At 37.6% G+C, this 23,486-nt stretch overlaps 6 protein-coding genes across 7 annotated transcripts; all 6 read right to left on the bottom strand.

Annotated features, from left to right (window-relative positions):
- Positions 1–38: 38 nt before the first annotated feature.
- LOC106376482 lies at positions 39–1,371 on the bottom strand. Its single transcript, XM_013816572.3, has one exon. The coding sequence runs from the start codon at positions 1,294–1,296 to the stop codon at positions 175–177; it is 1,122 nt and encodes a 373-aa protein (XP_013672026.2). The 5' UTR covers positions 1,297–1,371; the 3' UTR covers positions 39–174.
- A 2,549-nt stretch (positions 1,372–3,920) lies between these two features.
- On the bottom strand, positions 3,921–6,225 carry LOC106376479 (MYG1 exonuclease-like). Of its 2 annotated transcripts, XM_048756223.1 has the most exons (7): positions 5,991–6,225; positions 5,398–5,597; positions 5,039–5,185; positions 4,877–4,975; positions 4,603–4,794; positions 4,418–4,537; positions 3,921–4,329 (listed from the first exon to the last, which is right to left on the bottom strand). In XM_048756223.1, the coding sequence occupies exons 2-7, from the start codon at positions 5,584–5,586 to the stop codon at positions 4,033–4,035; spliced, it is 1,044 nt and encodes a 347-aa protein (XP_048612180.1). In that variant the 5' UTR covers positions 5,587–5,597; positions 5,991–6,225; the 3' UTR covers positions 3,921–4,032. The 2 variants fall into 2 exon arrangements, with proteins under 2 accessions (XP_048612180.1, XP_013672022.2); XM_013816568.3 differs by lacking the exon at positions 5,991–6,225 and having other exon boundaries at positions 5,398–5,696.
- Positions 6,226–6,303: 78 nt separating this feature from the next.
- Positions 6,304–7,708, bottom strand: BNACNNG44000D. The gene is made up of 6 exons (XM_013816571.3): positions 7,474–7,708; positions 7,172–7,393; positions 7,006–7,085; positions 6,801–6,876; positions 6,605–6,700; positions 6,304–6,480 (listed from the first exon to the last, which is right to left on the bottom strand). Exons 1-6 carry the CDS (start codon positions 7,597–7,599, stop codon positions 6,460–6,462), a joined length of 621 nt encoding a protein of 206 aa, XP_013672025.1. The 5' UTR covers positions 7,600–7,708; the 3' UTR covers positions 6,304–6,459.
- A 215-nt stretch (positions 7,709–7,923) lies between these two features.
- BNACNNG43990D (protein HLB1) lies at positions 7,924–11,331 on the bottom strand. Its single transcript, XM_013816567.3, has 14 exons — positions 10,781–11,331; positions 10,558–10,677; positions 10,288–10,357; positions 10,032–10,145; positions 9,844–9,927; positions 9,707–9,757; positions 9,524–9,553; positions 9,345–9,407; positions 9,194–9,259; positions 8,956–9,084; positions 8,816–8,851; positions 8,616–8,735; positions 8,291–8,482; positions 7,924–8,182 (listed from the first exon to the last, which is right to left on the bottom strand). Exons 1-14 carry the CDS (start codon positions 11,236–11,238, stop codon positions 8,072–8,074), a joined length of 1,644 nt encoding a protein of 547 aa, XP_013672021.1. The 5' UTR covers positions 11,239–11,331; the 3' UTR covers positions 7,924–8,071.
- Positions 11,332–16,964: 5,633 nt separating this feature from the next.
- LOC106376475 (rab GTPase-activating protein 22-like) lies at positions 16,965–19,903 on the bottom strand. Its single transcript, XM_013816565.3, has 5 exons — positions 19,546–19,903; positions 19,190–19,325; positions 19,064–19,113; positions 18,582–18,635; positions 16,965–18,431 (listed from the first exon to the last, which is right to left on the bottom strand). Exons 1-5 carry the CDS (start codon positions 19,788–19,790, stop codon positions 17,105–17,107), a joined length of 1,812 nt encoding a protein of 603 aa, XP_013672019.1. The 5' UTR covers positions 19,791–19,903; the 3' UTR covers positions 16,965–17,104.
- A 1,689-nt stretch (positions 19,904–21,592) lies between these two features.
- On the bottom strand, positions 21,593–23,212 carry LOC106373514 (scarecrow-like protein 23). Its single transcript, XM_013816566.3, has one exon. The coding sequence runs from the start codon at positions 22,961–22,963 to the stop codon at positions 21,734–21,736; it is 1,230 nt and encodes a 409-aa protein (XP_013672020.2). The 5' UTR covers positions 22,964–23,212; the 3' UTR covers positions 21,593–21,733.
- Positions 23,213–23,486: the final 274 nt, after the last annotated feature.

Raw genomic sequence — 23,486 nt, 5'->3', positions numbered from 1 at the left:
AACAAGGTCTACCGGATGGTTAATGAGGGGGTTTTGAATAGGGAATAAATAAGCCACTGTCAAGGACTCACGTTTGTAGATGTTGAACAGATGGTAGAAAGACTCAAGACTTGCAATCAAATGTAACAAATAACATCATCTAACAAATAAAACACTGATGGAAGAAGACAAGTTTTAGAAGGTTGGCAGGTTTTGGACATAGTGGTTCCAGAGATGAGATGCGATCTCATCTCTTAACCTTAAACTATCTTCCACTTCTTCCGGTCCAAACAAACCATGTTCATGTCCCTGACTCTCATCCTCCTCCAATGCCATTCCTCCATCTTCTGTTGTCTCTGCCAACAATGTAACTTCTTCAAACAGCCTAAACACAAAATCATCTGGCTTGTCCAAGCGCACATAGTTGTGCAACGCACAAGCTGCAATCACCAGCTTCACCTGTGTCTGAAGAGGATACGGAGGAGCCGATAGCAGGATCGGGAACCGTTCTTTCAAGGCACCGAAAGCTCTGTCAACCGCTCGATGCAACAGCTTGTGCCGCTCGTTGAACACTCCCTTGGGTTCTTCTTCTGAGTTGTTGGTCGAAACGCCTCCCCGATACGGCGCTATAAACCCCGGAAGATTCTGGTACTTACTGTCCACAATGTAGTATTTCCCCTGAGGGACTTGCAGCTTGTTAGGCCGAGTCAAAGCAGCGTCGAGAACTTGCTGATCAGAAGCCGAACCTTCCCAACCAGCTAAGACGTAGTTGAACCTGAGATCAAATGAAGAAGCAACGAGCACGTTCTGCGTAAGCAGTCCGTTATCGCAGTTACGGAAAGGACCTTGCTCGTCTACTCCGACCATCACAGGTATCTGTATGCAATCAACCACTCCAATACAATCTTTAAAATAAGGATCGAATTGATCATCAACATCGGGACTAGCGTATTGAAAGAAACTCGTGGAGATTGACGTGACGGCGTTCAGCACGTTGTTGAAGTGGCGGCTGATTGTTTCGCCGGAGTATCCGAAGAGCTCTTGGACGGCGCGAGTGCGGAGGTTGTGGCCGATGATGAACAGGAAGATGGCGAGCTGCTCCTCGATCTTGATTCGGTTGGTGTGGCGTAGCAAGCCTCTCGTTTGGAGGATGTGGCAGAGCTTGTAGAAGACGGGCTTGTCCATCCGGAAATTCTCTTGGCATTGTTCGTTTGGGCCGTTGAGGATTTGGTAGACGAACTTGTCGGAATCTGGAATTGCAACTTCTTTATCGGGAATATAATCTCCACTGGTAGCTGTTTCTTCGCCGGCGATCATATCTGCACAGAATGACTCATGAGGAGGACAAGTACTTAAGACTGGTTTGAGTTTGAGAACTACGAAAGTAAAAAAAAAAGAGGGTTTTCGACTCGGCTGCTACACAAACATAGATATAAAAGGGCAAAAAAGGAAAATAAAATAAAATTTTAGAGACACATGTCATAACCATATTAATTTTGAAAACAAAATGATAACATAACATACTAATAAAGATGATATGACTTAAACTAATTGTGACATAGACATTTACATGTTGTTTTATAAGTTTGGTAAGTTTTTAGAATAAAGTAATAACTTATAAAATCTCATTAATATAACAATAAGTAGTAAAGTTAGAAATAAATAGTAAAGTTAGATATTCTTGCTTGTTTTTCCTTTGCGACTGGAAATCTTCCAGCGAGATATCTTGGACTACCCTTGCTCACAAAGAGAATGACGGTGACTGATTATATGCCCTTGGCGGAGAAAATCAGAAAGAGGATGAAGTCTAGGACGGGTAAATTCTTATCGCATGGAGGTCGACTTCAACTCATCAGCTCAGTGATTACTAGCATGGCAAATTTCTGGTTATCGGCTTTCAGGCTACCTAGTAGTTGTCTAAAGGAGATTGAAAGTCTATGCTCACCTTTTCTTTAGTCTGGACCAGATTTAAAGACAAGTAAAGCCAAAGTCAGCTGGAAGGATGTATGTTTGCCGAAGTGTGAAGGGGGTTTGGGGCTAAGACCGCTTAAGGAAATCAATTTGGTTCTTGGTCTGAAGCTGCTCTGGAGGATCTTTGCTTGTCGTTCATCTTTATGGGTAAAATGGATCCACTGTTATTTGATTCGAAAGAGGTATTTCTGGTCGATGAGAAGTGTAGCTGCAGGCTCTTGGATGTGGAATTTTTTTTTGAAGTTAAGGGATTATGCTAAACAATACCTTAAGATGGATGTTTATAATGGGGAGCATACATCTTTTTGGTATGATTCTTGGTCACAGCTTGGATGTTTGAAGGATGTATTGGGTAGAGGAGGAAATTTGACTATGGGTATTACTGAGGATTCACATGTTGCTGACGTTCTAACTAGACACCGTAGACGAAGACATAAACTGAGTATTCTAAATGAGTTGGAAGAAGAAATTGAAAAGATCCGAAATAGGAGAAGTGAAGAAGATGATATCCCTCTCTGGAAACAGAATGGAAATACTTTTGCAAACAGATTCTCAGCAAAGACGACTTGGCAGTCTATACGTCAAGCTCAGCCAGTTTGTGATTGGAATAAAGAGGTATGGTTTCCTCAGTCTACTCCTAAATTCTCTTTTGTTGTTTGGGTGGCTATACGAAATAGACTGCCAACATGTGATAGAATGAAGCTCTGGAACAACGCAGTTGATGAGACATGCGTTCTGTGTGCAGAGGCTGAAGAGACTTGTCGGCATTTATTCTTTGGATGTAGATATTCAAGAAAAATCTGGAGGGAGTTAGCTGAAGGTATTATGGGAAATGAGTTCACTTATGAATGGAATGATATTATTGATGCTATTTCAAGACAACATCAAAAGACCACGGAGGGATTTCTTCTTTGCTATGCCTTCCAAGTTTTGGTACATAGTATCTGGCGTGAACGAAATGCTCGTCGTCATGGGGAACACCCAAGGGATGAGGGTTTACTTTATAAATTTGTGGATAAGACAATAAGGCTGAAGTTGCTTGCTGTGAAGGGTAAGGGTCAGAAATATTTGGATGAAGGTTTATGTGGATGGTTTGGGACGAGAAGACTTCCCTCATAGCGTAAAAACTCTAGATGAGATCGTTTTTATTATTTTGACTTTAGTACAAAGTAAAATCTAGATGCACTTGATGTAATACAGGTTTTTTCCGATTGAATAAATTTTGCATTCATTCGAAAAAAAAGTTAGAAATATAGTAATTGATAATAATTTTCGAAAACATTATTTAATTTTATTTAATTAATTTTATAATTTTTATTACTAAAAAAATCTTAAAAAATTTATGCATTTTCAAAAAAAAACCAGAAGTTCTTCACACTGCTCTGCAGTACACCGGGTAGAGGAGGCAACTCTCAGAGGAGGAGGAAGGACATGAACGAAGACAAGACATGGACACGAACGAAAACAAGACAGGGACACGATTTTAAAGACTAGATCCTGCTACCGCGAGAGGCGACGGCCGCCGGATTAGGGTTTCGACACTAGAAGCAGCAACTTCCTCTTCTCTTATTTTTCTAAAATTTTAACTTTTAAAATTTTGACCGAATGTTTGATAACTATTGTTTTTTAATTGATATCTTTTCAAACACTTATAAATGGATGAGGTTATGGGATAACTATTATTAGTTTATTACTCTTTCTGTTTCAGATTACTTATCGACTTATCGTTGTAAAATAAAATTTTTGTTTCAAAATAAGTGTATTTTTCAATTGGTTGAAATATGGTTAAGTGTATTGGTAATGATGTTTTTATCTAGTAAATATACTATATTAAATGGTTTTTAGTAAATATACAAAATTAAATGTTTTTTTAATCCGTATGCCAAAATTTAAAACGATACGGAGGGACTAGTATATAACCAGACTTCCCAGTTTGTTTCCTTGTTATTTTGTTGTGTTGGCACAATCAATGAAATAAAGAATTCAAAATCTCTATTGAAGATACGATTTCCATCCAAGAAAAATGACAATTTTCGTCAATTTGAAAATCGAAATTGTACAGTAAACTCTCTATGCATTGAATTAGAGAGTGAGAGCAGTTCGAGCCATGGATAAAGCGCCGTCATAGGACAGGTTTCCGCCTATAAAGCCGCTCATGTGAACAAACACGCAACCTGGGATCTTAGCAGCTTCGGAGAGTTGCTCATCTCTAAGTCCTCTCCATTGCTCAGGAAGACCCTTTCGGTTCTCAAACCTGTCAGGTGCAACCGCCACTGCTTGAACTCTCCATTGCTTTCCTCGCTCGTCCTGGTAGATGACGTATTTGATGAGGGGTTGGACCTTCATCTCTTGTTCAAGCTCGAACAAGTGAAGCTTCCACTGCTCACCCACCCAGAAAAGGACTCAGAACAGTGAACTACTAGCAAGCAAGCATTGATTAAAAAGGGAATGTAGAAGCAACACTTACAGGGCAGAACTTTTTCAATACCATGATCTCGCCACTTGGGTCTGTCTTGAATCTATCTTCGAGACATTGCATCACTATTGATCGAGCAGGTAACCACGATCTTACATGAAATCTTAGACTCTACAACGCAAAATGTAAAATTAGGAACATATGTAATTCAACAGATTGCAAGCTGGAAAACTTACTTGGAGGAACTCTTCGCCAGCAAGAGCCATAGCAAGCTGGAAAGCCTCGTTCTCCTTCTCCTGTGACTGGTCAGGATCAATCCAATCCAGATTTAATCTTCCAATCCTTGAAGAGAGATGTGTGTTGTTCACATATCTAGGAGGCTTATCAGTGTCATACTGATTTATTCCGTTGTCCACAGCATCAATTGCCTGCATGAAGAATAAATAATCAATCAATCAAATCTGCACAAAATGCCTAGAATAAATACAATGGATGGATAAATCGACTGACCTCCATGAAGCTCTTGTAGACAGCTAGAAACAAGCGAAGGACATCAGGGTGATCTTGGTCGACGTTTAGCTCCTTAGCTATGATCTCCTTTCCAAAATGCTGAAGCAAAACAACATTCAGTCATATCTTTCAAAGAAAATCTCAGGAAGCAAAGCACTTTACCTTGTAAACGAGACCGGCACTGCTGAGCTTGGTGTTGAAACCGTCCCCAAACACCTCCTCAAAGCCTTTCTGGTGATGATCATAGCGGTCATGGAAGGGATCATAAACGCCTCCAACGTCAAGCACTGCATCAAGCTCTTCCAATATCTGCACATACACACACACAAAAAAAGAAACCATCAACAATCTATACAAGCAAATGAATTTTCACCTCACAGTGAGTGAGAGAGATATTTACAATCAAACCCCTAATTTCAAAAATGACGCAGCCAATTTTAAACAAATCTCCGACAAGCTCAATCCCAAACACATACAGACAGAGCTAATTCAACAGTTCAAGTGAGATTTGTTTGTATTACCTTGGGGTCACGCGTACGGACGATATCGGCGCCGGAGAATTTATCGGAGAGGCGGATCATGAAGCAACCGAGAGCCTCGTCGCAGTGAAAGCTTCCGTTATGAGTACCGACTCTCTTGACGGAAACCTCGGAAGGAGAGGTGGGAGTGGTCGTAGAGTAAACCTTAACGGCGGCGGCAGAAGGAGCCATTGCTGCTGCGACTAGAGGGAGAGGGAGAGAATTGAAGAAGTTTCTGATTAAACCCTTGGTCACAGGAAACATGACGAGAAATTTCATGAAAATTTTCTCAAATGGGCCCTTTTTATAAAAAGATACTTCCTCCGTTTCATAATATAATTCGTTTTGGCTAAAAACACGAAGATTAAAAAAATTATTATTTTTTAAAAAAATATTTTATAATAAATAGGTTAGATATAATTTAACCAATAAAAAATAAATCTATTTAATTTGATTGGTTATTTAATAAATGTAAAAATTACCTAAACATACGAAAACTACTTATATTTTAAACAAAAAACATTTTTCTAAAACTACTTTGCAATATGAAAACGAAAACACAGGGAGTACAAAACAGTTTAGGGCCTAATGTGCACCTTTATTTGCAGAGTGTTATTATGGCTTGCTCAATCTTAGTGCACCTGCTACAAATGATTCCCACCCTTTTGCATCAAGGACGAGGCTACTCCTGCTTTTGGACATGCCGAGATTGTGAGTTTAGGAGAGAGATGTTTGGTTTTATGGGCTGGGAAGCAAAGGATATCATCTTTGTTTTTAGCACCTGTGTGTCTTCCTGTTCCCGATATGGATTTTTGATAACTAGGTTGCTTTTTTTTATTGAATTTGGTATTACATTCATGGACAGATTTGTTTTAGACCTTTTAAGTTCAGTTAGCCTAGGTTCAGAGGTTCAGTGTTAAATTTTTGTTCAAGTCTTTTTGTTTTTGGGGCTAAGAAACAAAACCCTGTTACAAAACGTTACTCATAATCATCATCGTTATTCATTTTAATCCTCTCATAGTCTCTTTCTCTCTCTGTCTCTGTCTTAGGGGCTTTCTTTATACTTTAATCGTCAATGTCTTTCTCCTTCAATGCAAAAACCAAAAAAAAAAAAAAATGGAGTCCTTGTAAGTTTCCTATCCAATTTGTGCAAGTCTTTGTTTTCTTTTTTTTTTCCAGTCTAGTAAAGAAACTAAATTAAAAAGGTTACCTTGGAATGTTTCTTGTCAAAATGGATTCTTTTCTTTGATGTGTCTCTAAAGAATGCAAGAGTCTGAACATCACCATTTGCTATACTTGCTTCAAGCTACCCAAAAGAGGACAAATATGATGAAACCACAAAGGGTAGTTAGTTGTTCGTTGCAGGTTATAGTGGTTGAAGAAAGAAGAAAAGAAATAAAGAGAACCTGAACATGAATGATGCCCAAGACAATGCTTGTAATCGGCAACCAGCTCTCTTCCGGGGAAATCGATAGGCTTGAGCTGCAAAATTTGAATATGAAATCCAATTTAAGAAACAACCATGAGATTCCAATTGAGATCGTCAGAGTAGCAAAATGTTTATAAGTTAATCAAAAAAAAAGAAGAAGAAGCCAAAGGGAGAGGATGTACCTGAGATAGGGAAGGAGATAAACGAGAGCATAGACAGAGTAACGCGTTTTCCCAGTGTCAAGCCAAGCGAACACCCAACTCTGATCCACAAGAAGAATCATTTGTTTCTTGGGTTTTACTTTCCATCAATCAAACCAAAAAAAAAATAAAAGGATGAAGAAGAAACCAGCCAATTGAAGTAAGGGATGAAGCTGATGATTCCCATGGCTGCTAGTCTCATATCTGTTGACACTATAGCTGAATTCTCCTCTTCTTCTTCTTCCACTCGCTTCGCCACCGGAAAAACAAACGAACTCAGTATGCACGCGCCTATTGCCGTCGCTAGCGGCGCTTCCTGTGAAAAATCCGCTCTGCAAATTAATCGCTCCACCTTCCCTTTCCTACACAGCTAAGAAGAAAAAGACAAAATGTTGGCACGGATTTCGAAAGAGAAACATGATTGCTGGTTTTTTTGATCGATTGTTTTACCTTGTTGTTGTTAGGGTTTTGTAGGGGATGGTAAGCTAGAGGAAGCGCCGAAGAACAAGAAAGTAGGCGCGGTTTGGCATAGACTGAACCGGGGAATGAAAGCAACCAAGTCGACGGAGACGCCATTGATTCTTCTTTCAGCTTTGAGCTTAGTTGATTTAGATTTGGATTACACGCGCCATCCCTCCCTCCTAGTATTGGGAAAGTGACAGCAGCTTCAATTATGAGAGAGAGAGAAACAAGGCCCACAAATATCATCCTACTTTTTGGCCCATTAGCCCAACTTCTTACAACGGATAAGACTTGTGTAATGTATTCTCTCCGTAATGTTACTTATATTTTGCTACTCTCAACTCTCAAGTCTGATGATTCAACTTTTCTTAACAAAAGACTCTCTTCAGGTTAAATGTAAAAACTTTTTCGATAAAATTTGAGAAAAAGTAACTGAAGAAGCCTCTCCGAAAAAAAATGTTTTAAAATGAGCATTCATGCAAAAACAAAATCAAAACAATCTGGCTGGCTATGGTAGTGTCAATACAAAGATAGAACTATATGATCGAAAAAGGAGGCAAAGTATGAAAAGAAAGAAAGTGTATGATTAAGCGGTGATAATACCGGCTAAAACATCACTCTTCCCTCTCGCATAAATCGTGTACACCAGACGTATCGCATCCAGCCATCCATCCAACGACTCCCATGAATCTGCTACCTGTTTTCAATGCCAATTTCACATTTTTCCAGTTTCAGTCTTTTCTTTCAACGGGCACCCATTTTTTAAGCATGGTGATATCATATGTGAATGTAGTGAGACGCTTACCAAGTAAACTGGGCCATGAACGGTATCAATGCAGAGACCAGCACCAGGAGGCAGAGTCAGATCAGCACATGTCGTCACTGACACTATCTCTGTTATGTTCACTTTTACCGTCTTCTTCTCCACGTTTGTGCTCATTGTCTCTGCTTTTCCAGACAGGTTTCTCCCCATTTCCCTTGCTTCAGGTTTCAGTACCTACACCATGCCAGCCAGGGGTTAAGCACACTGGCTTTGAAATACCTCTCAAGAAACACTTTCCATCTTTTTTTGCGTAATCTCATGATTTAACTTTTCATTAACAGAAGATTCGATCAAATTGAGAGAGTACCTGAAGAAGCCTCTCATGATTGAGTTCAAACTCTGTGCGTTTCCAATCACTGTGAGGAGCGAGTGAGTTTCCCACGGGTGGTGCCGTTAGATATCCAACCTTAAGATGCGGTAGAGGTAGCTGCCAACATTTTACTTTTAGCGTTAATTCCAAAACAGAATCAACTCGAGTGCGTGAAGTGATGGGTCATTAAAAGGTACCATGGAACGAACGAGCCTCAAAGCGCTGCTGTAAACCTGGACCAGGAAAAGGATCAGTCTAAACCAATGGAGTTGAATAAATGGGACTAATACACCCTTTTGATTCTAGCAAAACGTTGGGTGATGGATCATAGGCTTACCGAATAACTTGGCTTCAACGAATGAGCTGCAGCGATGTAGATGGCAGATTGGCTGTATAACTCACCCGGAGGAATGTCTTTGCCGTTTCCTGAACCCCCCGTTCTAAGTGTGTCTTCCGCCAATCCATACTGTAATACAGAGAAGGATTCACAGTGGTGTCAATTAACTGGATTGCAATTATAATCATGCATGCATGTAAAGAGTTTTGTCCAAGGATATTGTCAAAGCATGACTGACCAGAACGGTTCCAAGGTTGTATATGGCTCGATGGAAATCAAATTGCAACCTGATTGCCGCCCTAAACTGTACAAGTGAGAAGGGACAGTAAGAAATCATCCATGCATATCCAATGAAACCGTCTAAATTAGCCAGAAAGACAAGTACACACCTTGCTAATTGCAGTTCTAACCACTTTTTCCTTCTCTCTAGCAGGAACAATTTGGCTGAGTTCCTAATGAAAAAAAACACGGGGATATTGTAAGTTCTTTGGCATTATAATTTTTGTTTAAGGTAGGCACATCCTATGTCAAAAACTTTCATGGAGATTAACACATGTCACTCAGTTACCTGCAATGCCAGTCCCCAGTTGTTTAAAGCCTGCAGATAATTGATAGTTCAAAAATTAAGTCAGAAGTAGAAAAGATTACAATACAGAAGTAAACCAGACACATGCGTGAGAAAAGGATATCATGTAGTTGCTAAGTTTTGGTTTCAAATTGTGAAGTTTCTAGTTTAGATGAGGAACATTACCTGGGAACTGTTCCAGTTGAGCTGGACAGCCTTTTCATAGTTATTGGTCGCCTGGAATCAGAATTTAGAAGTTGGGATCAAGCCACACTAAATTTAGTTTTCACAATTAGCAGAAGGATAACGCCATTGTTACTGACCTGTTCCCATAATTCTTCAGCTTCCTTGGTGCGACCACGCATCTTTGCTCTATCAGAGATTGCGATAGCCCAATTGTAGTAAGCCTGTCAGAGAATCAAGTTGAAGCCATTTATACCAACTAAAAATCATGGTTTTGCTTGTTTACACTTGTGTTGGCCATTGTAATGACAGAGATACGAATACATACATCATAGAGCGTAGGGCAGAGACGAGTAGCCTCATCGTACTTCTTACAAGCTTCCTCGAGCAAATCATCCTTAGAGGGTGAAACAGAATCTGCGCTGACATTATCAGCACTTTCCTGTGGAGAATCAAGCATTATTATTTCTATCCAGTAAAGGCTTATGAAGGAAAAAGCTCTTATGATTTTTTCCTTCAACATTTGTAAGTAATCACAAATAAGAGAGAGGGAGAGAAGTTGTGAATAAAGAGAAAAGAGAGACCTGGAGAATAAGTGCCCAGTTGTATAAAGCATCATGATCATCTGGATTTCTTTCAATCGAACTAGCATACCTACACAAAAAAAAAAGGTTGGATCATAACGTAATAGCAGAAACTTAAAAGATGAAGCCTTCGAATGAGCAGTAAGGTATTCTACTAAACTCGTATCTAGCAACCAACTGACTTTGAAAAAGAAGAAAAACTTTGATGAAACACTAAAGCCTAAAGCCATATCTTGTCTAGAGTTGATAAGAAATGGGAACGGAACATACTTGCGGGCAGCGAAAGCAAGAACACGCTGGCGAGATCGGCCTTCTTCGTCGTTGACTTGGATCCTGTTAATCAGATCCATTGCAGGATTGTTCTCCGCTGCTTGCGAAGCACTCTCTCGGCTGCAAAAATTAATCAAATTTCGAACATGATCAAGGCCCTGATGTTGACAGCTCAAATCAGCGTTTAAAAAATAAAGAGAAAGAGAGAGAAAGAGAGAGAGACCTATAGGGAGAAACAGTACTGCGAGGAGTACCATCTCCTTCATCGCTTTTTAGTTCGCTCAGCAGCTCTCTCATTGTAAACGTCCTGTTTCCTTCATCTTCTTTCTTCATTACCGGCTGGCTCGTTCCCTGATCTCCCTCCGTAGATCGGATCTGGTTCTCCTCCGGCGACAGATTCACATGTGTCAGCTCCGGCTTCGCGTCGATTACCACGGTTTGTACTTCCTCCGGCTTCGCGTCGATTACAACTGGTTGTAATTCCTCCGGCTTCAAATCGTTTGCCTCAGATTGTACTTCCTCCACCTTCGCATCGGTTAACTCCGGCTTCATTTCCGGGATTTCGTCGGTAAGTTTGGGATCGTCGCCGGATAGCGATTCCGAGGTCGGATGTTGATCGGTTTGAGACTCAGATGATGCCGTTCCATTGTGCAATTGAGGCTCTTCAACGGTATCCGCCATAGTTGCTGTATCTTACTCTAAATCGAAGAGATCTGTTCTTCTAGTAAAACAGGACAAAAGGAAAGAAGGATGGTTTTTTTTTTATATATGTCTATAAACTCTAGCTCACTTAGAGGCTCTCCAACTAATTAAAGTCTAAACCTTCTGACTGCTTCCACAGGTATACGGGCCTCAGACGAACCGAACCCAATCTAAAAAATCCAAATTCCATCCAAAGAGATTTGAGAGCTAGATATTTTGGGAGGGGATACTCAAAGAGACGTCCAAAGTAGGATCCAAAAATATTTGAAATTATTTAAACATATTAATTTTCCCTTATTTTTTTACAATTTTTAAGACAATTTAAATATTTTAAATATTTTTTTTAGATTGTATACCATTTTTTGGTTATTTCGAATACTTGTAGTTAGTTTAAATAGGTTGACTAGTTTCTAATTAGATTTTTAAAAAATAATTTATATATTTGAATATTTTTAAATCAAATCTTATTAGTTTTTTAAGATTTTTGAGTGATTAGAAATATTTGTTAGAATCGATCCAAATCAAACTAAAATTGACAAACTAAAAATTAAAATTAAAATCTAAAAATAATTTGTGAGCATCTATACTATTATTTGATAAGTGGATTAGCTTATTTGTCATCTTCTCCATTTTTTTTTGTTATTTTGCTTATTTTTCATATCTTATTAGTTTATTTGTCATATTTTCCATGATTTCAGGTTGAGTTATTAGTTTTAATAAATAATTTATGAATTATTAGTTTTTAAGAAATTTTAAAGATTATTTAATAAATATTTTTCATTATATTCAGGATAATTATTAACAGGGATTATCAAATTTAACAATAATTTTATAGCTATATATCTTAGGTTTACTTTAGTAATATTATAATTTTTTTACTTATTATTTATTAATAGTTTACTATATAAAGGGTATTCACAATGAAATGATAGTTATATTCAAGCCCAACAAAAAAGAAACATCTAGTGTTAGAAAGAAAAAATGTTATAAATCAGACCGAGAAGTTGCGACGTTTTTTTTAGATCGTCCAACATTTGACAAGGGAAAAGGATTTGGATTTGTACCACCTACAAGATATATGCGTGTCAAATTCTTTGATGGAAACATAACAACAGACTGTGAAAGGGGTTCACTTCAGCAATACATCCTGAATCAAGAGTGTAAACGCAAACCAGAAGTGTGTGCTATAGAAAATGTTTAAAGATTGAGTTTGATTGATATGCGTTTTGGAAATAATGATAGGAATGAGGACAGTATATTGAATTCAAATATAAATGGACACATATAATCCATGGAGAATGTTTCCCTATGGATGTATCTTTAATTTCATGCCTTTTATCATTTCAATTCATCATTTTAGAGATTTTTTATCTTATTTTGTAAAATATTATTGCTGATAAAGAAGTATAATGTGGTTTTTGTTTTTGTATTTTTAGTGGAACAGTTAAGAATTTTGTTTAGATGAAATTGAGTCAAGCTGCTATCATGTATCCGTGTTATATGGTAGATTACATGATAAAACTAGATGTAGAAAATAATCTCTATATTTTGAAGGTAAAAGAGAGCAAAATCTGAGCAAAATCTGAATTTATTTACAAAGTTCAAAACAAAATTCTAAAAGCAGGTGTATTCTAAAAGCAGGTGTGTTTGGTGGATATACTTCTAAAGAGATTAGAGACTTAATTATAAAAGTCTATCACAACAACAAAAAAACTATTACATATGTTATAAGTAGTTGCATGAGTCGTCAACCAGAAGTTGAGAGTGATGAAGAGAGTCGGCTACTAGAGTAAATTCACGAGAGTACAAAGAGTGCATTGGATTACAACAAAAGGCATGTGTTTGGGTTATTATAATTTTTTTTACGTTCTCTTTAAGAGATTTTAAAGGATTCTTGTTTTGCTTTTGTGATTTTATAGTTTGCCTAAAGAGGATTTAAAAGGTTTGACATCAACATATTAAAACATTCCCATATTAACTTGTTTGACTCTGTTTCTTAGAAAGAAAAACAGTGGAGAAAGTTGCTTAGAGAATGTATATCTTATCGTTTAACTAAAAAAAATTCAGCTTTTACTAACATATATAATTTATTACTTTTGTTTTATAAGGTTTTAGTTAAATAGATATATGTTTCTAACTATTTTAGATTTTGAGAATAGGTGTCAATAAAATCCGGAGAAGACGAAATTAAATTCACATAAAATGCAATTAAACTAATGTTCGTAGGAATCATCAAAAAAGCAAAAATGTCCAATCATCTATACTATTATTTGATGCAGATGAGTTTGGTTGATAGACTTCACTGGATAATTGGTAAGTATAGTTTTATTTTGTAGATTTATGTTATTTAAAAGTACTAATAAATTTTTATTAGGTTATTATGATGATGATTATTTTTACATGCTTGGTTTGGTGATAAAATAAATAAAAGATTTTTTAAGTAGCAAGCTATTATATATATGTTGTGATGTAGTTAAAAAAATAAAATTATATCTTCTGTTTATTTCTTGACAAAAAAATCTTCAATTTATTCAATATTTGAAAATAATTAAATTAAAATAAAAAATATGTTAAAACTAAAAGGGCAATTCTCTCAAATAGCATTTTTTAAGTTTTTGTCACAAAATAGCTTTCAATAAGGAAAATGACCAAAATAACCCTTTTTAATTTTAAAAATTTTAATCTTTATTTTTTATTTTTTAAAATTTGAAACCATATCCTCAAAACCTTACCCCTTAACTATAAACCTAAGTCTATATTAGTTAACTCTAGAGTATAAATGTATTTTTACTTTTTAATAAAACTTATTTTGATCTTTTTTCTCATTGAATGCTATTTTTATGACAAAAAATTAAAAATGACGGGAATTTTTCAAACTTAGAATTGATTGAATATATACTAGGTTAGTTCCCGCGCTACGCCGCGGATTTCCTATAAACATTATTTTCTTAAAAAAATTATTTTATTAAATTATTTTTATTTATGTACTTTTAGATTTTATAAATAGTATATATTCATTCATTTGGTTTAGGGGCAGCAAGCATCAACGTTAGAAAATTTGTGGTATTCAGATTTTGCAAAAAAAAAAAATTATATATGATAGATACAAAATGAATCTTCTATAACAAATATTTCTACATTTTGAAAAGAAACAATCCCAAAAATTATAACTAAAATTAAAATTTTATATTGTAAGCAATGAAAAAGATAAAGTATTAGTCAACATATAAGAATAGATGAATATATACTTAGAAACCATGCATATTTAGGAAAATAATGCACCCCTAACTTTGGTTTTACTTTTATTGTGTACATAGTTGTACAAAAATTATTATTCTTTTCATCTATTAAATGTATAGTGAATAGTTTTCATAATATATATATTATTTTAGCTAAAAGTATGCTTTTAGGAGTAAACACATTTGGTTAACTTAATTATTAAGAGACAAACAATATCCTAATAAAAAAACTTTGAGAGCCAATAGAAAAAATGAAATTGGATGTTAATATCCTAATTCTTCTTGGCTTTTTAGATAAATATAGTTTCAAAATTAGATGTATATATTTTTGAGATAAAATCACAATGTTAGTTTATATAGACATAACTCGTTTTTGAGATAAAATCATAATATTTATAATGTTTATTTATAAATATTAAATAATACACATCTTATTAAGATACTTTTTGTTAGTTTATATAGACAGAATTCGTTTAGCGTATGTCAAAAACGAGAAAATAATTAAACGACTAAGAAATTTACTTTTTATGAAAATTAAAAAAATATACTTAGCAATCAAATTTATCATATACTATATATTTTTCTTTTTCAAAACTTTCTAATCTTGTGAGTAACCGTAATTTCTACTCAATCTCTTGCACACTTCCAGTCTACTCATTTATGCTCAATCTCTTGCACACTTCCATAATAATTTTTTGGCTTGCTTTTACTTGAAACATTTCTTGAGAGATATATAATACAAACATAATCCATGTTCGTAAATACTATATAATGGAATCAAAATGTAGTAACGAGAAACTGATAAAATCAATATATGATATCTTATAATTGCCAGATACAAATACAATCTGTTTCACCTCTTGTGAGCTTCTCTTTTGTTATGAAGGAAAAGACCTCTGATTAAAATTTGGGAGGCAAACACATATATAGTCACAAACCAAATTGATTTTGTTACCCTAATATTCATATTCTCATTGAATTGGGAATCTCTAATTTCATCTTAAGAAATTATCTTTTATAACAACATACTAATTTGATCTATTCTTGAATATAAACCCTCAAAAACGTAAGCATTTTTCGTTTAATTGAGATTAGTTAAAAAAAGCTTGAATTCCCAACCCATTGTTCCTTAAAAATCACGAAACTTAATACATGGAATTTCTTTGTAAATCCTAGAAGAACATAATTCTTTAGTTAGTATATGTTTGCAGTTTTCTCCTTTAATATTCTAGAAGCACTTATCCATGGACCACACAATATTACCATCCAATTATATAAACCCAAATATTTATCTAAGGAAGCAACTCTAATACTCTATGGATCCTTCTGATTCCATGTATCAACCTATACAAAAACTACTGCTGGTGTGATGATATCATTGTCTCTGACTCTCTGTTTCATCTGTCATATACTTCAGAGCAGTTTAAACAAACAAGTCTCATCCACTTCGAATTCCAAATTTTCCGATTCCGTCTAGAATTTAATCAAAAAAAAAGATAACCAGATCAGAATTGAACTGATAAAAGGAGAGCTGGCTTGTAAGATTCCGTAGAAAGAGAATTTTATTAAACTCTTTGGTTCAGAAATAAAGATGAGAAGCAGAACCATTGACACCACTATCAAGAACAAAGTTTTTTCTTTAACGTAAAACATAACCTGGCTTAGCTTCAAATATGCTTCAGCCCTGGTCCTGCAGAAGCAATTGACTGGATAGAGCCTACTTTTCACCTACTTTCCATTTGATGTACTAATTGTTCGATGAAAAACTTTTCAGTGTTGTTTATTTCTTGTTAACCTCTTATTTGCAAGACCTAAAACACTGTATTCATTTTCTATTTAAATAGATAACATGACCATTAAAAAATAAAGCAGCGAACAAAGATTTAGAAAACATTTTTCTTTTTGTAAAGAAGATTTAGAAAACACGGTTATGAAGAATTTACCTTATCATATTCACGGCTTTGTTCCAAGTACCTAAAAGCTAAAGCGTTGCCATATATATCACAAATTAATGTGAAAAAGAGAAGAAGAGTGTCCGTCAATTTTTTGAGATTAACTAATGTGAAAAAGAGAAGAAGAGTTTCTACGACTTTGAGAAAGGAAAGAAATAATTTATTGAGATCAACTACGCTGATATGTGATTAAAATGTTTTGATTGATAGTAAAACTTTTTTCATTTATTGACATGACAACTCCACGATAATTTAAAAGTCTGATGTGTTTTGCACTGGAGAGAAACTTGCGCCGTTATTGTGTTGATATGGGGGCCATCGTCCAATCAAATATCGGGAAATAACCAAATCCGAAAGCAAGGCCTACTCAATTATCTGTTTTCCAAAACAACATCTAACCGGGTTGCTGCTTTTAGAGAATTTCTCAGTCATCAACTAACTGAGCGGCTGACATCTCAACTTCTTCCCATCCATTTTAGGTCTACTTATTTAAGTAACAAAAAATTCCAAGACATGGATGAAACGTTTTTTCGAGCGCTTTTGGGACAACATTTGTTTCACATTTTTAAGTAACAATAACAGATGAACACACTAACAAAAAAGTGCAACAAGTAAAGTGATAGTGGCAAAGAGTGAGATTTAACACTCTCTCTCTCAGATCTTGTCGTGAAGATTGACAACCAAGTCATGAGCATCGTCAAGAAGTTTCCAAACATCAAGACGACCAGCCATGCTATTACATTCCTTCATTATCTCATCCATCCCACTGTACTCCTCTATGATCGTCTTCCTCCTCTGCAACACGCTTGCAGCTATTGCATACAGCAACAAATCTTCTGTGGGCGGTGCCCGTAACCTGATTCTACCCCAAGTGGCCTTTGCAATCCCGGTTCTTATGGCTGCTTGATCCGCCCACATGACTTCCCAGAGACACAGCGTTTGCTCAAAGGTTAGTTCTCGTCTGAACAGAACCACCACCATACGGTATACAAAGAAGCAGTCTTCCGCTTCTAGGTTCTCTAAGTGCCTGTACAAGCGTATATCTTTGTATTTTATGATCTTCGATACCATTGAGAGTTGTCGCCTGATTCCAACCTCGTCTAGCCTGAAATTATGACGTGCTTTACTCATGAACCCGACGAAGCACCAGAATGCTAAGGCGTCGTCTTCGATTACTGCGATTAACGGAGATAGTAAGTCGCTCATTCCTTGACAGTATCCGATTTCTGGGTCATACACTGCGTAGGCTTCGAGGATGCCGACCAGACGGGCCGCGTGGAAGATCCGGCAGGGCTCCAAGTGCTCGTAGTCATTAAGACCAACCTCTGTGGCTATTCCTCGGGCTTTTTTGTCAGACACAGCAGCTTGAGACGGTGAGTAGGGAACCCATTCATCATTTGCTCTCACTGCATCCAGGCGGATAATTCTCTGCCAAGTTGTGTTGAATTCCTCTTCGGCCTGAGATTTTGGGTTTGGTGATGGAGTCAGAGTGTCTTTTTCTTGGTTGACTTTATCTTGGCTTTCTGCTTCTTCTTTAGCTACAAGAGGCAAAGTCTCAGTTTCTTCAGAGTTAACGCATTGTGCTTCGTCTTTGGCTTGAAGAGGTGAAGTCTCGGTTTCTTCGGATTTGGTTGAGTCTGAGCTAACGGTGTCGTGGCTTTCTGCTTCTTCTTTCTCTAGAAGAGGCGAAGTCTCGGTTTCTTCAGAGTTGGTTGAGTCTGAGTCATTAGCAGCATCTTCGGAGGTGACGCCACTCTCTTCACAGTCCCCATCCTGAAGAATCGATTTGGAATTCAACTTCTCTGATTCTTCTTCTACTTGGATGGATCTCTTTGAACTATTGACTTCTGCAATATCATGGGAATCAAGAACCTGACTGTCATCGGTGTTGCTGCTCTGAGCTGTTTGCTTTGAGTCACAACCATTTTCATTGCGTTTATGAATCTCGCGACACTGTCTCCGCAGGTTTTCGTATTCCTTCCTGCAGGACTTACATATATAAAAATCTATTCACATACTGACATGAAATCTAAGTGATAGGCGTTCCGAAATCTAAGAGAAAAATGGGAAACGTAATATTGGTAGAAAGTTGAGAAGCCATGAAACTCTAGATAAGTATAAACTAACGTACTGTTTCTGCTGTCGAATAGAATCTCTTTCTTCTTCGGTGCTGTTTAAGTCATACCTGTGAGAGGTAAGTGGAATAAGGTTACAGTGTGTCGGGATGATAAAGAGTACTCATAACTTGCACATGTTCATCAAAACAAATGTAGAGTGAAGGCCCGTGGAATTTTGGTTCGACAAAGCTAGGGCAAGTCTTATGAATCCCCATGAAGAAAAACATAAAGGCGACTCTGAGACTCTCCCATTTAAATCATCACTTCTAGTTAATGAGTACTTTACAGTTGTGCTATTGATTCTACCTTAAACCTATATAACAGAAATGACCAACCCCAAAGAAAAATCTACACTTCAAGAACATGCATGGGCAACAAACCTAAGGCCAAACAAAGAAAATCTCCATGGAAAAGTATATAATTGAGTGGGTCAAATCCTACTTGAGCATTAGGTAGATAAAAGAAGGAATAACGAAAAAAAGAAGCTGATTCTTACACTCCAAGTAGGAACGGCCAAACTTCAGGTCTGATGCTTGGATCCACACCCTGAAAACAAAGATGAGAATTCATCTATCAATGGGAAAATTTTGCTTAAATCAGCGTGTCAAAAAGGCAAGCATACCCCACTGCGAACTTTCTTGAGAAATTTGACACCTCCATCACTGAGTTGGCCTTGGTCGTTGAAAAAAGCATTCCACTGACTAGGTTGAAGAGCATGCTTTCTTCTCCTCAGTGACCAAGGTGATCCAATGCTCCCTCTGAAGAAAGTGTATGAGCAACTTCAGTAAGTAAATAACACAGACTACATGTCATATCATATTACTAACAATATTACAAAGAGCTTTGGTGATTGGACCCTCAAAGCTTTGTAACAAAGCAGCAACTAGAAATATAACCGATACGATTTTATCTTCCCCTATCAAATCTACTTGGCTTCTCTACACAGCCAGATCTTTGTTTGTTTATGAATCAATATACCTACGGGAGTAGGCGACGGTGAAAGCCACGGCGAGACCGGCCATGACGGTGACAGCGACAGCTAAGCCAACATTGGAGGGAGCAACAGCCGACGACCATGCTCCGCCGGAGTAGCCGTTCCTCCCGGCGCCACCGCTGCTGCCATCGGCAAAGACGATCCATCTCCCGCCGATGATCAGCAAGAATAAGACCACGAAGACGGAGCGAATAGCCATGGTCGTCGTCAATCGTAGTCGTCCAAACATCAATCCCCAAGCAAAGCTAGAGCTAGGGATCCGCTCACTATTTTTCTTCTTCAAGATTTCTGACTCTCACCGCAATTTGCAAAGCGGGCTCCACACGCAAATTAAATGAAAATTGTTTCTTAGACAGTTGAAGCCTTGAAGGTGGCTGTTTTGAAGACTCGGCCTACTTCTTTAATGGGCCTACGTACAGTTGGGTTAACTAAAACATTCCGGCCTATTTAATATTATTATTTTAATTGTATAATTTAAGTCTCTTTTATATGTTGCTCAAAAAAAAAAAGGGTCTCTTTTATCTAAAGTATCTCATAAAAGGCTTCTCTCTCTTAGTTTAGAGAGAGAGTTTTCTCTCAATTTTCATCCTCTCATCAAATCCAAATCTTTCGGAGGATGAAAAATTGAGAGAATATTTTTTGTTTTGATTGTAAATATTCGATCTTTTGATCGATTTAGCTTCCTTTGAGGATCAATCTTCGCATTGGCGATGTTTTGTTGTGTTTGAATAAGTGATCCAGTTATATGAATCGGAGTTTTTTCTTCTACTCTCTGGTTTTAAGTTTATCCCGGTTGTTTTCTTCAGTCTTCGTCTGTTCTGATGGTCATCCTCATCCTTTATCCCAGACGATTTCAATCTTTGCCTTTGGAAAAAGTTTTAGCAAAGTACTCAGAAGGGATAGAGTTCTTTGAGTTTTGCATAACAGCTTTCCGGTTTGTTCCAGTTTAAGAAAAGTCGAAATTTGCTTCTAGCAAGTGTTTTGGCAACGACTGTGGCCAAATCGATCCAAGCTGTATGGAATTTGAACATCCAAAGGAAGAGATGGAAGTTTGTTTGAAGACAGAGGCGCTAGGAGAGTGAAGCTTTGGTGTCGGTGCCATGGAGAAGAGAAGAAAGCGACGGCGATGAAGCAGAGCTTTACCGCCGGAGTAAGTTTCACGGCAGCTGTTGGAAGCTGACTCTGAATGAAGGACACGTGCCTAGGGCACCTGTCATAAAGAGCTTCAAGATCTTTGCACGTGGATGGAAAAGATTCAAGTCACCGCTTTCTTTTAAATGGGCTTTTATTTAATAATGTTTGTTTTGTGGATTATTTCTATGTATCGACGCTATCTATGTTGTACTGACCGGTGGGCCTTTCATATTAATGAAAGTCGGTCGACAAAAAAAAAAAAAAAAAAATCTAAAGTATCTCATAATGTTATCTTGATATTTAAAATGAAAATATGTTTTATCATTTATCATTTTCAAAAGCTTTTCCATCACTGATTTAAAACTAAACATATGATATGACCCATTAGAAATAAATAAAAATAATAAAAAAGTGGAGAAAAATAAGAGATAGTATTTCATGTTAAATTTTATTTCAAAAATTAGGACATTTTGATTTTCAGTCTTAGTAAAATTTTAAAATAAATTTTAAATTTTATTTTTTTATAAAAATTTATTTTAAGAACATATATCAATGAAAACAAACTAAAATTGCAGAACTAAGATGATTTTATTCATAAATGATGGATATAATGTCTCACTTTTTATATTCACTTAGAAACATTTTCAGCAGATAAAAATTATATTCGGAATTAATTATTTTTATACTATATAAATAGTAAAATTATAAAAAAAAATATTTTTCTTCTCCTTTTTATTAATTATTTTTTTTATCTTTTCACTTTTATAGCTTGCACAATTTACATATGTAAATAAATTTTGTGAATTTACTTATCATTTACGCATATTTTAAAATGAAATAGGATTAGTGAATTATATATATATATATATATATATTTTTTGGTCAAATGATTATATATTTTGATCAAATGATTAGTGAGTTATATAAAACCTTTAATATCTCAACTATATCATAATTATTTTTCTCCACCCTTGCTTTATTCTTTAAACGGATCAAGTGTGTTTATAGAAAGGGAAAAAAAAACAGGGTAATGAAAAGTTAATCGGACGGCTGAGATTGCCAAGCGGAAGCAGTCAAAAGCGAGAGGTCCTTCCAACCGAGCCGGAGGGTTCCATTTTCTTCCACCAGCGTGTATCCATTCCATGGCAACATTCCCAATAACAAACCCGCTTGCGTTGCCGGGTTGCCCCGAAGCGAAACGGGTCTAAATCCGACCCGACTCAGCTCCTCTTTCCACCTCATCACCCCCCTCCTTTTCCCCCCGACTATGTTCCTTATCTCCGTCGCAAGCACGATCTGCTCCACCGTGAATCTCTCCCCACTCTCCTCCCCCAATCCGTCCCCAAGCGCGTCGAACAACGCGCTGTAATAATGCAGCGCCTCCACGAACCTCCCAAGAAAGCAGCCTCCTCCTCCGTCGTCGTAGCTCAGCTCCTGCTCAACCATCGTTATCAGATTCGGCCTCAGCCTCCGTACAATCTCCAGCGCGTCGATACCGTTCCCGGTGACGTCGTATAGCCGGTGCTGCATCCAGTGAACCACCACAGCCTCGCCGGGTCTCCTCCCGAGTCGACTCGGATCGGTTACGTTTCCGATTTTGCCAACGATGGGACGAAACTCGAAGGGGAGGGACAAGGAGGCCGCGAAATCGGCGAGTCTCCGGCCGGTGGAGGCGAGGACATCGGAGGATGGCCCGAACCCGGTGATCCGAATGGATCGGAGCTTTCGAGGACGTGAAGCGAGGATGTGGAAGAGTCCGGGCCATTGAAGGCCTTGCATGACGTCGAGGTCGATGATATGGACGGAGTCCTCGCCGTCCAGGGCCTGGAAGATCGCTTGATTGGCAGTGAAGTGTGAGAATTTGATGAGAGGGCTCAGGGAGTTGAACGTCTGTAAGGCGGCGAAGATCTTCTGCGACGGGATTGGACTCTCCGAGAGTTGAGAGCACGAGCACGCGCCGGAGAGGTAGGTGCTGATGACGCGCGCCTGAAGCGCCTGCGCGAAGTAGGCGACGACTCGCTCCGGGGAGGAACCGAACGGGGAGCATGTCTCGGAGATTTCCGACAAGAGGATGGAAGCTTCGCGGAGGTGGTCCGTGGCGACGTATTCGGCGCATTGTAGGAGTAGGCTGAGGAGGTTGATCGCGGCGGCGCCGTCGTCCTCGAGTGCGGTGGTGGTGTCTTCGGGGAATTCGAGGTCCTTGTGGCGTTTAACGGTGGAGAGATCGGTGGGGGAAGGGTAGTCTCCGTGGACACGTTTTGCAGCCATGGGAACGAGTTGAGTGAAATTCAGAGAGTGGAATCATTGAAGAGAGATGAAGAAGAAGAAGAAAAAGGGAGATTCGAAAGGCGAAAGGGTTTGAGAGAGTAATGACAGGATTTTTCAGAGACAAGACAAGATTGTCGTTTTGGATTTGATCACTTTTCTGATTTCACAAAAAGACTTTTGTATCTTTTTCGCAAGCATTCACTTTGCTATCATCAAACTACTGTTATGTGAACAACGTAACCACTGCTCTCTCTCTCTCTCTCTTTTGTCCTTTTCTAATAACTAGATTGTCCACGAACAAAAAGCCCAATTTCTATTATACCTTTTTGTTCCTTTAGCTTAGGCTAAGAGAATCTCTGCATAGCCCTCTGAGTTCTCTAGATGGACTGGGTATATGCTCTCATGAGTCTAGTATTAAAGATTGAGTTACACAGGTTACCAAATGGGCTAACCTCTTGGGGCTGCTAGCCTGCTGCTATCCATGGGTTTGGTTTGTGCCTAACTATTGTGTGGATGCTTCTTA

This window comes from Brassica napus, chromosome C4, assembly GCF_020379485.1.
Source record: "Brassica napus cultivar Da-Ae chromosome C4, Da-Ae, whole genome shotgun sequence".
In the NCBI taxonomy this organism is placed as follows: Eukaryota; Viridiplantae; Streptophyta; class Magnoliopsida; order Brassicales; family Brassicaceae; genus Brassica; species Brassica napus.
The sequence above is the reverse complement of the archived record's forward strand: the minus strand, read 5'-3'. Positions and strand labels throughout refer to the sequence as shown.